Genomic DNA, 12,933 nt, shown 5'->3' on the forward strand with positions numbered 1-12,933 from the left:
CCAGGAGTCAACCCAGGCCCACCAATATAGGATGTGAGCCTCCCAAGTGGTATTGTAACAACTGGTCCAAATACCGGTTCCCATTCTGAGCTTTTTGATATTTTTGTTTCTTTCTTTTTGCTTTTTTTGTTTGTATTTTCCATGTGTAGGCTCAGTACAGTAACTAGGTGTAAATTTTATGCTATTTTTCTGTATTTTTAGAATCTTTTGAGGTTCCTGAATATGAGAGCTTTATTTGTCCTCAAAAATCTCACTCATCTTTTCAAATATTACTTCTCACCCATTCTCCCTTGCCTCATAGTCTGGAATTCCTTTTAGAAATAGATTAGATACTCTTATACTATCTTGAAGTCTTTTGACTTCTTTTAATAAATTCTATATTTTTCCCTCTCTGCTACATCCTAATTTCCTCAGATCCTCCAAAAGAATTCCCTCTCCAGCTTAATCAAATCTGCCATTTAAGCCATTCTATCAGATTTCATGTTGGAAATTGTGTTTTCATTTCTAGGCATTCCTTTTGCTTTTTTTCCCCAAGAACTTGTTCTTTCTCCTATATCAATCTTCTTCCCAAATCTCCTTCACTGATATCTAAGGATTTGAAACATATTTATAATTTTTTTTTATTTTAGTGCTTCAATTTTAAGGATGATGTCTATTGTAGATTTTGACTCTTGTTTAGGGTGGATGTCTCTCTAAGAGTTCCATGATTTTGGACTATGAGTTCATCTTCAGCACAGCTTTATCTTTGAGACTTCTGCGGGGCTTGTGTTGAAGGCATGCCTTATAGGCAGCTTCAATTTCACTTCTGCCCAGCATTTTTCTGAATCCCTCTCTGCTACCAGGAGAGCCCACACGTGTGTTATAATGGAATGCAAGAGCTGTCGATGGACATATCCTTTCTAGGTACTTCTCAAGGAACAAATTATTCTGCATCCCATCCCTTGTCCATGTTGAGGCAAACATGCTTCCTTATCCTAACGCTGTGCTTTTTACTGGGTCTATTCCCCTGGAAGGTTTCGATTTTACACAAGCATCTTTCTAACATCTCTGTCTTACAAAGATCCATAACCCAGTCATGTGTTCTAATGTGAAATTAAAATGTCAGCATCTCAGTGACCAGTTGAGAAATGACCTTAATGCCTCAGTCTGTATAATCCACAGCAATTACCTGTGAAACGTCTCTTCTATATTCTGATTCATCTCTTTTGAGGGGATTGGGAAAGGATCCTGGGTTTTTTCTCCACTGTCAGAGAATTAGGCTCTTCATTCGAGAGGGTTTTTCATGCCCAGAATTTCAAGGTGATTTTCAGTATGCGGAAAGTTAGGTTATTTCATAGGTTAACCAAAGTAAATAAACCCACCTCTCCTGGAACCCGAAGTCCCACACTCATTCACTCTTCACTTAAAGGTTCTCTCTGGGTTCTAGGGAGGCCCCATTGAGCTGTCTGTCTCTACTCTGGGAGTGGCCAGCATCAGCCTGAGGGCCTCTGAGCACCATGTTCTATGGCGTATTCCTACTCTTCTGTTCATGGGAGACATGAGCAGGTGCATCTCTCACATATCATCAACTAGATGCCTCTCTCTTGAAATTTGGAATTTTATATGCTAAAATACTCTTGGTCCTGTACTTACAGTCTTGAGATAGTTCTTTCATGGACTTTAATTTCAAAGATAATTGTTAGGATAATATGATTATCATTTGTATCATGATATAGCAATGAAAGTTTCCACCTGTTTTCAGCACTTTAGTGATGTGTTCTAAATAAAATAGTGGGAAAGAAAATGTGAACAGGCACCATAAAATGGGTTTCAAAGAACTAATTAAGAAGTGACTTGTCAATTTTAATAATAATAACAACACTTTGTGGTTTTACATGCTTACTTTCAAAGCAACTTCAATTTTATTATCTCCTTTTAAGTGATCACGACTTTGTTAGGGAGACTCAAAGGAAGAAGGCAATGTTGTTGGAAAACTGCTCTTTTAAAAAAGTTACTATTTCCTCTCAATAATTCTGAAAGGGATGTTGCTGTTTTGTTTTGTTTTGCCTAGTTTTCACATTTACAACTGAGTATAAAATTCAGCTACTTGCTCAGAATCATAGATGTCAAATGTCTGTTCTTTTTTGCCTACTCCCCCTTAAATATTTGCATATCTCCTCTCTAAAGACCAATAGTTTCCTCTAAGGAAATGTGTTTTCCATGTATCTGCCTTTGGATTTCTGCTCCGGTGTGTGTGAACACACATATGCAATGATAGGATACTTGGAGTCCCTTTGCATAGTGAAAAAAGTATCACTTTCTGAAAATGGTTTCCTTCCTCATATAAACCTGCTCACACCCTGTAACCACAGTCTTTTGGCAATTGGTTAGACCTGTGTAGATACCTGGATCAATATGATCTTTTCTTCAGCAAGATCTTCTATGCAGGGAACTGGAAATTGAACCTTAGGGAAAGCAAGTCAGCAAGTTATGGATGCTTTGCCATCAGGATCAGAGAACCAGAGAGAAAAAGAGAAACTTCAGGTTGGAAGAAAGAGGAAAGTCCACAGAGAAGGTCAGAGGAAAGTCCTTAGGGCTCCAGTCCTGTGACAGTTCCTTTCTGAAACAGCATCCTTGTTTTGTCTCCAAAGGAACATTGTTCATGTAACACATTTTTTCTCTAGAAATGGCAAAAAAATTAACACTTAATATTTGATGGTGCTTATGTATGCAGAAATTCTAGCAGGAAGAAGTTAGATGTTTGAGAAAAAGCTTAGCTCATTGTTTTCCTTATCATCTTTCTGGAGCACATCCTCATGTTCCTCTCTGGGTCTGGATGGTCTTGATGATCCTTCCTGCCTTCTCCTACATAAATCCACAGCTTCTTCACTTGATCACCCACATACTCTCTCTTTTTTTTTTAGAAAACTTTTATTTAATAAATATAAATTTCAAAAGTACTACTTTTGGATTATAGTGGTTCTTTCCCCCATAACCACCCTCCCACCCAGAAACCATCCCATCTCCCACTCCTATTCCCTCTCCCATCCCGTTCTTCATTAGGATTCATTTTTAGTTATCTTTATATACAGAAGATCGACTCTATACTAAGTAAAGATTTCAACAGTTTGCACCCACAAAGATACACACAAAGTATAAAGTACTGTTTGAAGACTAGTTTTACGTTAATTCTCATAGTACAACACATTAAGGACAGAGGGCCTACATGAGTAGCAAGTGCACAATGACTCCTGTTGTTGATTTAACAATTGACACTCTTATTTATGATGTCAGCAATCACCCAAGGCTGCCAAGGCTATGGAAGCCTCTTGAGTTCATAAACTCTGACCTTATTTAGACAAGGCCATATTCAAAGTGGAAGTTCTCTCCTCCCTTCAGAGAAAGGTACCTCCTTCTTTGATGGCCCCTTCTTTCCACCAGGATCTCACTCACAGAGATTTTTCATTTAGGTCATTTTTTGCGACAGGATCACTCACACTCTCAACTGGTATTATCTATCAGGTTTGCTTTCCTTAAAAACCAAATTCTTAAAAGTTATGACAGTTATTCCTTAAATACAATTTTATTTTAGATTATATAATGTTTAAAATTCCTCTGAGATAAATATTTCAATTCTTTTTTAAAAGATTTATTTACTTATTTGAAAGTTAGAGCTACAGAGAGAGAGGGAGAAACAGAGACATTCCATCTGTTGGTTTGCTCCCTAGATGGCTGCAATGGTTACGGCTGGAGCAGACTAAAATCAGGAGCCAGGAACTTCATCAGGGTCTCCCACATGAGTGGCAGAGGCCCAGGCACTTAGGCCATCTTCCATTGCTTTTTTCAGGCCATTAGCTGGGAGCTGGATTGAAAGTAGAACATCCAGGACATGAACCGATTCCCATATGAGATGCCAGCATTGTAGGTGGCAGCTTTATCCACTACGTCACCATGCCTGCCCCCAGAAATTTTTAAATTTTGAACACTGGGAATAAAGCAATCCTGATTTATATTGAGATCTAAGGGTGTGGGGTGCCTAAAATGGGGTGGATGTTAATGCCTTTGGAACTCAAAATGCTGAGTAGTCAAGAAACTATGCTGGTGATAAATGAGTTTTTAAAGATTTATTTTATTTATTTGAAAGAGAGTTACAGAGACATAAAGGGGCAGAGAGAGAGAGAGAGATATCTTCCATCTGTTGGTTCACTCCCCAAAATGCCATATTGCCAGGGCTAGGTCAGGCCAAAACCAGGAGCCAAGAGCTTCTCCTGAGTTTCCCGCACGGGTGGCAGGTGCCCAAGCACTTGGGCTATCCTCTGCTAGTTTCCCAGGCACATTGGCAGGGAGCTGGATTGGAAGTGGAACCACCAGGACTTGAACCAAAGTACTCATATGGGATGGTAGAATGGCGGGCAGAAGTTTAGTCTGCTATGCCACCACATTGGCCCCCATAAATTAACTTTTAAAAGTCATATAATGTCATTAAATGCAATCTGAAAGTATGCGGTGGATAGATCACGTGCTGGAGTCGTGAGGAAGGATGGTGGATACAGCAGTGAGGGGGTGGGATCCAGCAAGATATTGAGTTGAGTCTGCAGTGAAACCTGTCAACTTCAGTAAGAGGTGTGGGGTTTATCCTCAGTGATGAAAGATCCATCACCTCACTTTCCACTAATCCTCTCACAAGTGGCCAACCCTCTACCTAAAAACAGTGTATAGGTTTCCAGAAGGAGTAGAGAAAGCAGTTCACTCTAGTTCTAAATTAGCACAAAAGTGGTGCCACACCCAGAGAACACTCTGGAGGATGTCCCTGTTCACCATGCTAACAACGGGTGCTTGTTATCCACTGGATGTGATGTCCTTTGTGTGCCATCAGTTGGGTGCCCTGCAACACAAGCAAAGTGATATGTAAATACCTGCACACTGGAAGACCCACCCACAAGGAGCCCCCTTGTAAAAAATAACTCACAAATATATGTATATATATATATATATATATATATATATATATATGTATATTTGAAAGGCAGAGTTACAGAGGGAGAAAGAGAGAGGGAAGGAGAGAGGGAGAGAGAGATCTTTAATTTGCTCATTCATTCCCCAATAGGACCTGTAAGATTCCTTTTTAAAAAACAAAAACTAAACTCAAAAATAAATCCAAGTGTTGTGGCATAGTAGGTTAAGTTGCTTCCTGTGACACCAGCATCTCATATGGGCAACAGTTCATTTCCTGGATGCTCTACATCCAATCCAGCTCCCTGCTAATATATCTGGGAAAGCAATTGAGGATGGCCCAAGTCCTTGGACCCTTGTACCCATATAGGAGACCTAGAAAAAGCTCTTGGCTCCTGGCTTTGGCCTTGCCCAGCCCTGACCATTGTGGTCATTTGGAGAGTGAACAAGTGGACAAAGATCTCTCTCTCTGCCTCTCCTCTGTAACTCTGACTTTCAGATAAATAAATAAATCTTAAAAAAGAATAAATCCATTTTTGGTGAGTTGAAAATTGATAATAGTCATAACTCAGCACTTTATGTGTATTATCTCCACTTCTCCCAAAATAGGCAAAGTAAGAACAAAGGAAAGCTGTAAATCCTAAGTGTTATGTGAATTATACAGAATGACAAGATTTACAGCTTATAGATCTGAGGCAATAAGCCACAGTTATGAGACTTAAAAACCCAAGCTCTTATCCCATTACACTGCTCTCCCACAAAGGTGACCTATGGGTGAAACATAAGCTCTAAATCTCCTTAATTTTTCCTTCTCATTTTGCAGTTAGGAAAAAATCCAGAATGTGTTTTTTTCTGACTTGCTGCCTCTCCGGTTTTACTAAATGTTATGTCTTGAAAATCCAGAAGACATATGTTTCCAGGGGTTAAATCAAATACACTCCTATTACTGTTCCTTGTGCTCATCATCCTTTCTTCATCTATAAAATCACAAATCTCATTTGGAACTTCATTTCTAGAAATGCTGTACCCAAAATAAATGGATATTTTTATTTTCAAAGTGGAAGACTATTTTACTTAAAATATCTTTTAGCAAATGGATCTCTTGCCTACCAAGTTTCTCCGCAGAAGTGAGAGGCTAGCAATCAAGCCATCTTATGTCACTTTTGTGTTCAATGGGGATATTTGTAACACAGGTCAACTTGAATAGCATTTCAAATAGGAAGTGTGGGGTGGGGTTTTGGTTTAGTGGTTAAGGCACCCAGGTACCAGATTGGAGTGCCTGGGCTTGACCACCGACTCCAGTTCTGGCTCCTAACTCCAGATTCCTGTTAATGTAGTCCCTCAGAGGCAGTGCTGGTACCTCAAGCAATTCAGTTCTTGCCACCATCATGAGATGCCTAAATTCTGTCCCCAGCTCCCGGATTTGGTCTGGACCAGTCCCCATCATTGTGGGCATTTGAGGAGTGAACCAGCCAATGGGGCTCTCTCTGTCTGTCTACCTCTCAAACAGATAAATAAACATTCTTTAAAAATGTGAAATAATTGTTCTCCAAGTTGAGAGAGCATGAGGATCAGTTAGAGGACTGGCTACCACACAGGTGTTTGAGCCCATCCCCAGAGTCCCTGGTTCAGTACATCTGAGGGGAAACCTGCAAACCTGTGTTTCTAGCAAGTTCCCGGCAGGTGCTAATGTTAATGCTAATGACTGGGGAATACTCCTGGAGTCTCTGGAATAGACTTATTCTAATCTTGTTGTACTTTCATTCCTATTTGTAGCACAGTCTGTATACATTTTGTTTCTAAATATATATCTTTCATTAAAAGTAAAAAAGGGAATATGAGTATCATATTGGCTTTAATTGTACCTGTCCCCAGTGTTTTTGATAAGCGTCATCACCCATTCAGCCTCAGGATCCAAACAAATTAATCTCCCATCTTTCAATGTCACTCTGAAAAGAAAAGAGCATTTTGGTCAAATAACAGACATGCTCAATTTAATAATGAATTAAATATACTCATTAGAATTTCAAATGCCTAGAAATGATATGTTAATATACGCTTAAAATAAACACTTTGATTTTTTCAAGCTACATTAATTATATTATTAGAATATGAATTTCAGTCATATCAGTGGGCAAAACCAATTTTTAGATAAATTAAAGAATATCATTGTTTAGATCCTTTTGAAGTCTCAACTAATCAGCAAACATGTTGGACTTCAGGGATACACGGTATAACGTTAGACTCTGGGAAATCTATATAAGCATACCTTCCAGGCTAAAGATTGTCAGTCGTCTATTGTGTGTTCTTCATTGTTAGATTTCTGTTAATTCTATTACCTTTTAGGATCTCATTAAATCCTTATCAATTATTGGGCACAGAGAGCCTAAACTGCTTATCAAAATTAACTATGTAGCTTTCGACTCTGCTCCACAGATTCACAAACTCCACCACTTTTCAGGAACACTCTGAAATCCATTGCACCAAGACTTGGCCATCTTACCATAATCTGAGTGAGAAGAGTGCATCGCAGAGTTTAGGAAGATGACATAATTTAGTATCCAATTATGAAAAGAAATAATACAGCTATAAATTCTTAGCATATTCCCAATGGAGGATAGCTACAAAACATTACGCATAATGGTGAAAACTTGAAAAGAAGAAAAGGAGGTATACTGTCAACATAGTTATCTGTACAAAATTTACAAAGATAAATACAAGGCATAAGCTTTGCAAAAGAGGAAATTAAACTGCCATTTCTCCCAGATAATGTGGCCTGAGTGGAATATTTGTGGCTACAAAACACATACAAGATTTCTTCTAAAAAATAGCAACTGAGATGTTACTTTATAAAGGATTTTATAAAGAAGTCTTTTATAATGGCATAAGTAGTATAAGTAACTAGAAATAGAGTATTTTTGAATAATAAAAAATATGTATGGAGCAAAGTATAAAACTTTGCTTATGGAGAAAAGTATAAAACTTTAAGAACATTAAAGAAAGTCTCAATAAATTGGGAGCTAGTTTCTATTTTTGAAATGGAAAGCTAAACACCATAAAGATGTCAATAATTCCAAAGTTAATCTATAATTTTAAAGAAATTTCATTCAAAAATTATCATTTATCCTAGTACAAATCTATAAGAAGCTTATATGATGAACAGGAAGAGTAGACGTCTAAGAAGAGACAAGCCACTCCTGAAGAAGGTGCAGGGATTTGCCATTCCAGATGCTAAGAATGATTATAAAATGTTAATTATGAAGACTAACTATAGGTATAGACAGATTCATCAATGTGGCAGAGCAGAACTATGCCTCCACTTACAGGGGAATCCAATTTATGGCAGAAGTGGCATTGCAGTGGCTGGCACTTGATACAGAAGTTAGGCTGCTGCTTGAGATGTCCACGTTCCAGATTGGAGTGCCTGGGTTCCAGTCCAAGCTCTGCTTCCCGGTCCAGATTCCTGATAAGACATACCCTGGGAGGCAGCAATGATAGCACAAATACTTGGCTTTCTGCCACACACACGGGTGGCCTGGGTGGAGTTTTTAGGCTCCCTGCTTCTGCCTGGCCCAGCTCTGGCGGTTGTGGATGTTTGGGGAGTGAACCAGTCAATGGAAGATTTCTCTTTCCCTCTCTTTCTTTTAAATGAATAAAATACTTTGTTCAAAAAACTAAAGAGGTTACATTGTAGATCAATGGGAAAATGATGATATTTGAATAAACAGTACTGGAACAATTTATGGCTCAAATGAAAAAATAAAGTGGAAGAGGGTAATTCCACATCATATACAAAATTCAATTCCAAACAGATTCAGGTATTTAACATAAAGGAAAAACTATAAAAACTTCAGAAGATAATGTAGAAGAACGTTTTTCTGAATTCAATGAATGAAGTATTTTTTGAAATAAGATACAAAAAGTGCTCACTAGAAAAGAGTATACTACTAGACTAAAATACAGCTAAACTGTACTTCACAGAAGACACTACACTAAGTTCACAGAAGACACTATATCAATATAAAAATTGAGCCACAAATTGAAATATGAGCATTTCTATCCATAAAACTGACTTGGGATTAATATAATTTATATCCAGAATACATAATGAGCACCTGTGAGTCCATGGGGAAAAACACTATCTAAATAGGAAAAGGAGCCAAAGAAATGAATATGAATTCACAAAATAAGGAACACAAATGCTAACAAACATATGAAAACATATCTAACTATTAATACAAGAATGAAAACTCAAAGAACAATGTGATACCATTACATACCCGTGATATTCACAGCAGCAGTACTGGCTGGTATGTATGCAGGAAGAAGTGTCAATTGCTACAGTTACTCTGGAACACAATTTGGCATTGTCTAGCAAAACTGAAGATGTCCAAACCTAAGCATAGCAAATTATTCCTAGGAAAACTCTCCTATGATCCCATCTGCTGGTTCACTTCCCAAATGTCCACAACAGCTAGAGCTGGGCCAAAACTGAAGTCAGGAGCTGGAAACTAAATCCAAATCTCCCTTGTTGGTAGCAGACAATCAGCTACTCAAGCCATCACCTGCTGCCTACCAGGGTCTGCACTGATAGGAAGCTGGAATTGAGAACTAGAGCTGAGAATCGGACCCAGGCATTCTGACAGGGCACATGAGTATCTTAGCTACTAGGTTAAATGCCTGATCCTAGGTTATCTGTGGTACAGGAGGAAGTGAGAGTTGAACGGTGAGATTGGTTGAGTGCACAGCACATCATTCACCGCTTACATAGAAGGATCCATGTGGAAAGCCCTGACAGAAGTCTCTAAACTTCGACAGTGACCCCGGCAAGAATCTGGGGACTTGAGTCCTATAACTGCCAATAACTGAATTCTATCAATCCCTGGCTGGAAGTGGATTCCTCCCTGGAGCCTCTGGATGAGACATCAACTCAACTGACACCTTGATTTGCTTTTTGAAGCCCCAAGCAAAGAACTCAGCCCAACCACCCAGGCTGCTGACTGACAGCATTGCAAGAAAATGAATAGGATTTTAAGTCATTAAATTGTGGGGATTTGTTACCTAGCAATGAACAACTGAAACAGTATATGCAATATAGTTCATAATTTTAAAAAGTTTTAAAGAAATGTAAAAGTGATCCCTACTATCTCTAAGCTCTGTTTTTTTGTTTGTTTGTTTGGTTTTTTTTTTTTTTTTGGCTGATGTCTCTGAAGTGATCACTAGTGCCATTGGCCCATATTGCACTTCTCATATACTCAAATGTATACTAGAGAGATTTGAAGATAATTAATTATCCACACATCCTTTCTAAGGACTGTGTATCACAGCTCGTTGTCCATGTCAACTGACTTCACAGTCAAGTCCACTCAGAATATCTCATGCACTATGTCTCCCTTTGAAACACATTTTTTTCTTTTTGCAAAGGATGTATGAAATTTTCTGACATAAGAGCACACAGACTGACAAGCTCCTTCCCATATTGTGCAAGAATAAGTCCTGGAGCCCTGGTCTGTCTTGCACATTTTGTAAGCACATGTTGCCAAGCCCAGTGCTGGTGTCTTCAATACCCCCTCACTACTTACATGACTTCTTTTGTGCTGCAGTAAGGACCTGAAGGTATCATCTGGACATTTTTAATCAATTTTGGAGAAATAAAATTGGAATATATCTGAATACACTGACATCGCAATTCTTGAGATTCATAGAAATCAGCTGCATGAGAAAAGGATATAAAAATCCTCAGTGAGGACAAAGACAGCCACATTGTACTAATCTTTACTAGAAATCTGAAATTAGTGCAGTAAGATACTCAACTGGACTCACAAATTCAGTACTGACAGAAACACTTAGGGAGACTATCATTCAGCCCTAATCATATGCTGTTATTATGATCAATGAACACTTAATTGTAGGTGCAATAGACCAGTAATTCATTGCTTAAAACCATGCATGATCAATGAGATAACACATTTAATGGTAAAATCAACTTGATTCCCTTCCATGAAAAGTTGTAAACATAGAGAAAACGTGTGAACTTTATCAAATGAAAACAGCAGTTTCCATCTGCCTTACCCCACCAAAATAAGCCCCCAAACCTCTTTGCAGTCATGCTTTTGCTAGCATCTCTAATAAGAAAAGCACAGATTCATACAGCCAGATGTTTGCAGAAACTTAAACACATGTTTTCATTTGAGTCACCAAGAAATTCTTTGTGTACCATCTAAACATATCTCATTTCAGGGTTTAATTATACAGTTTTTGCATTCTCCTTATTGCCATATATAAACTTGTAAGATGTGGGATCTGTGCTAAAATTTTCTGGTGCCCCGAAAGAAAAGATGAAAGCCACAGCTGACTTACCAAAGATGCCCAGGACAAGGGCAGCTAGCAGGAGGGGTGCTGGTGAACTCCCTAAAGCCATGTCTGACCTTGATCTTGACCCTGGTGTAGATGGTGGAATCAGCAGTACAGCACACTACTACGTGCTCTCTATAAACTTGAGGGGTTTTGGTTGCTCTTATTGCATTTGCACTCCTGATTGAAGAATGAAAGGTACAGTTTATAGAGTGGCATGCTTGCCCCTTATGAGCCAATAAGGAAGCTAGGCTTGGTTTCCAAACTCTCTTTTAACTGGCAGGCGTGAGGCAGAATGAAACGGCTTGATGAATAAAGAAATCAATGTATTATTTCCTGGGAGTGAAACTGCATAACTGTGAAGGGATGGGTTCAGCGCCAGTTGCAGTTAGTGGTAACACAGACATGAGTCATGTGAGCATCTGTGCATTTATATAAAGACCATGTTTGCACAAAGGAGGGAATTCAAGTGATTTAAGATTATTTTTCCTCAGTCAATATTTGCTTTTGGCTTTTGTACCTATTTCGCATAATCCCATTAAGGTCTTAATAGAATTTGCCAGGCTGAAACTATACTTAGAGCAAAAATAAGCTATCAAAAATTGGAGTTCAGATGATAAATTTTGTCATGTCCAGAATAGCAAACTACAGTTTACTCATGGTTTGAAGGTGGCCGGTTCCATAGGCCAGAAGCTGTACTAAGTAACAGTGAACTGTGAGCTTTAGTTTTTTGTTTTTTGTTTTTTTTTTCTGAAACAGTGACTTCAATTATCCCATACTGACCACTTGTTTTGGCACTAATAAATCAAAGCCTTTGTATGAGTTCCCTAGTGTTTACCCTATCAAAGTGCTGCAGACTGAGTTGGTTGAAGCAACAGAAACTTTTGCCTTACAATTTTGGAGGCCAGCAGTCCAAACTCCAAGAGTTGGCAGGGTTGGTTCTTTTTAGTACTGCAAGCAAAATAGCAAGAAAATGACTCAGCTTAGCCCCGTCCAGGTTGTCGTGTCACCTAGCCCAACCTGGTGATCCAGAGCCAGAATAAAATGCTGATTGTTTCAAAGTGCTACATTTTGGGGAAACAATAAATAACTGATAGAGTCACTTAGCAGGCCACATAAAGCTGCTGAACAGGTTTCTTATTTCAAATTGCTTAGCTACAATATTCACAATATTCCCCTCAGTGTATCCTGCAGGTGTTCCTGGTACGCATGGCTATTAGTAATTTGTACCCTGAGACTGGTTCTCCAAATTTTAAAAAGCCAAGATTCTAGGGAAGAATTCTCTTTAGCAATCATGAGAATGTGGTTTAATGTAAATGGCCTTGAACTAAATACCAGAAATCAGAGTTCTGGCCCAGTGTTGCAATAAAATAGTTATATCATTTGGTAACTATAAAGTGGTGTCTGAGCCTCTACGGCCCCATAGATAGAATGAGAAGATTATTTGTGTGTGGGTGTACGTGTGTGTTTGTGTGATCTCTCGGGTTTTGAACGGAACTCCTGCCTGGCTGCCAAGAGCCCAGTCCTTAATCTTAATATTTGACTTGTTTTTTTCCTGTCCAGTCTATCTGGTTTCTTTTATCAGAGAATTGTTGAAAACAATGGGAACGAATCCAGCTGCTCTTCACTTAATATCTTTATCACTTT

The 12,933-nt window shown here is 38.6% G+C and overlaps 1 protein-coding gene across 2 annotated transcripts; it reads right to left on the reverse strand.

Annotated features, from left to right (window-relative positions):
* Positions 1 to 4,088: 4,088 nt before the first annotated feature.
* On the reverse strand, positions 4,089 to 11,810 carry LOC127483196 (interleukin-8-like). 2 transcript variants are annotated; one of them, XM_051819709.2, is made up of 5 exons: positions 11,293 to 11,810; positions 10,515 to 10,644; positions 8,257 to 8,410; positions 6,798 to 6,881; positions 4,089 to 4,864 (listed from the first exon to the last, which is right to left on the reverse strand). In XM_051819709.2, the coding sequence occupies exons 1-4, from the start codon at positions 11,351 to 11,353 to the stop codon at positions 6,840 to 6,842; spliced, it is 387 nt and encodes a 128-aa protein (XP_051675669.1). In that variant the 5' UTR covers positions 11,354 to 11,810; the 3' UTR covers positions 4,089 to 4,864; positions 6,798 to 6,839. The 2 variants fall into 2 exon arrangements, with proteins under 2 accessions (XP_051675669.1, XP_051675670.1); XM_051819710.2 differs by lacking the exon at positions 8,257 to 8,410 and having other exon boundaries at positions 11,293 to 11,563.
* Between the last annotated feature and the right edge of the window lie 1,123 nt (positions 11,811 to 12,933).

Source organism: Oryctolagus cuniculus, chromosome 8, assembly GCF_964237555.1.
Source record: "Oryctolagus cuniculus chromosome 8, mOryCun1.1, whole genome shotgun sequence".
Lineage (NCBI taxonomy): Eukaryota > Metazoa > Chordata > Mammalia > Lagomorpha > Leporidae > Oryctolagus > Oryctolagus cuniculus.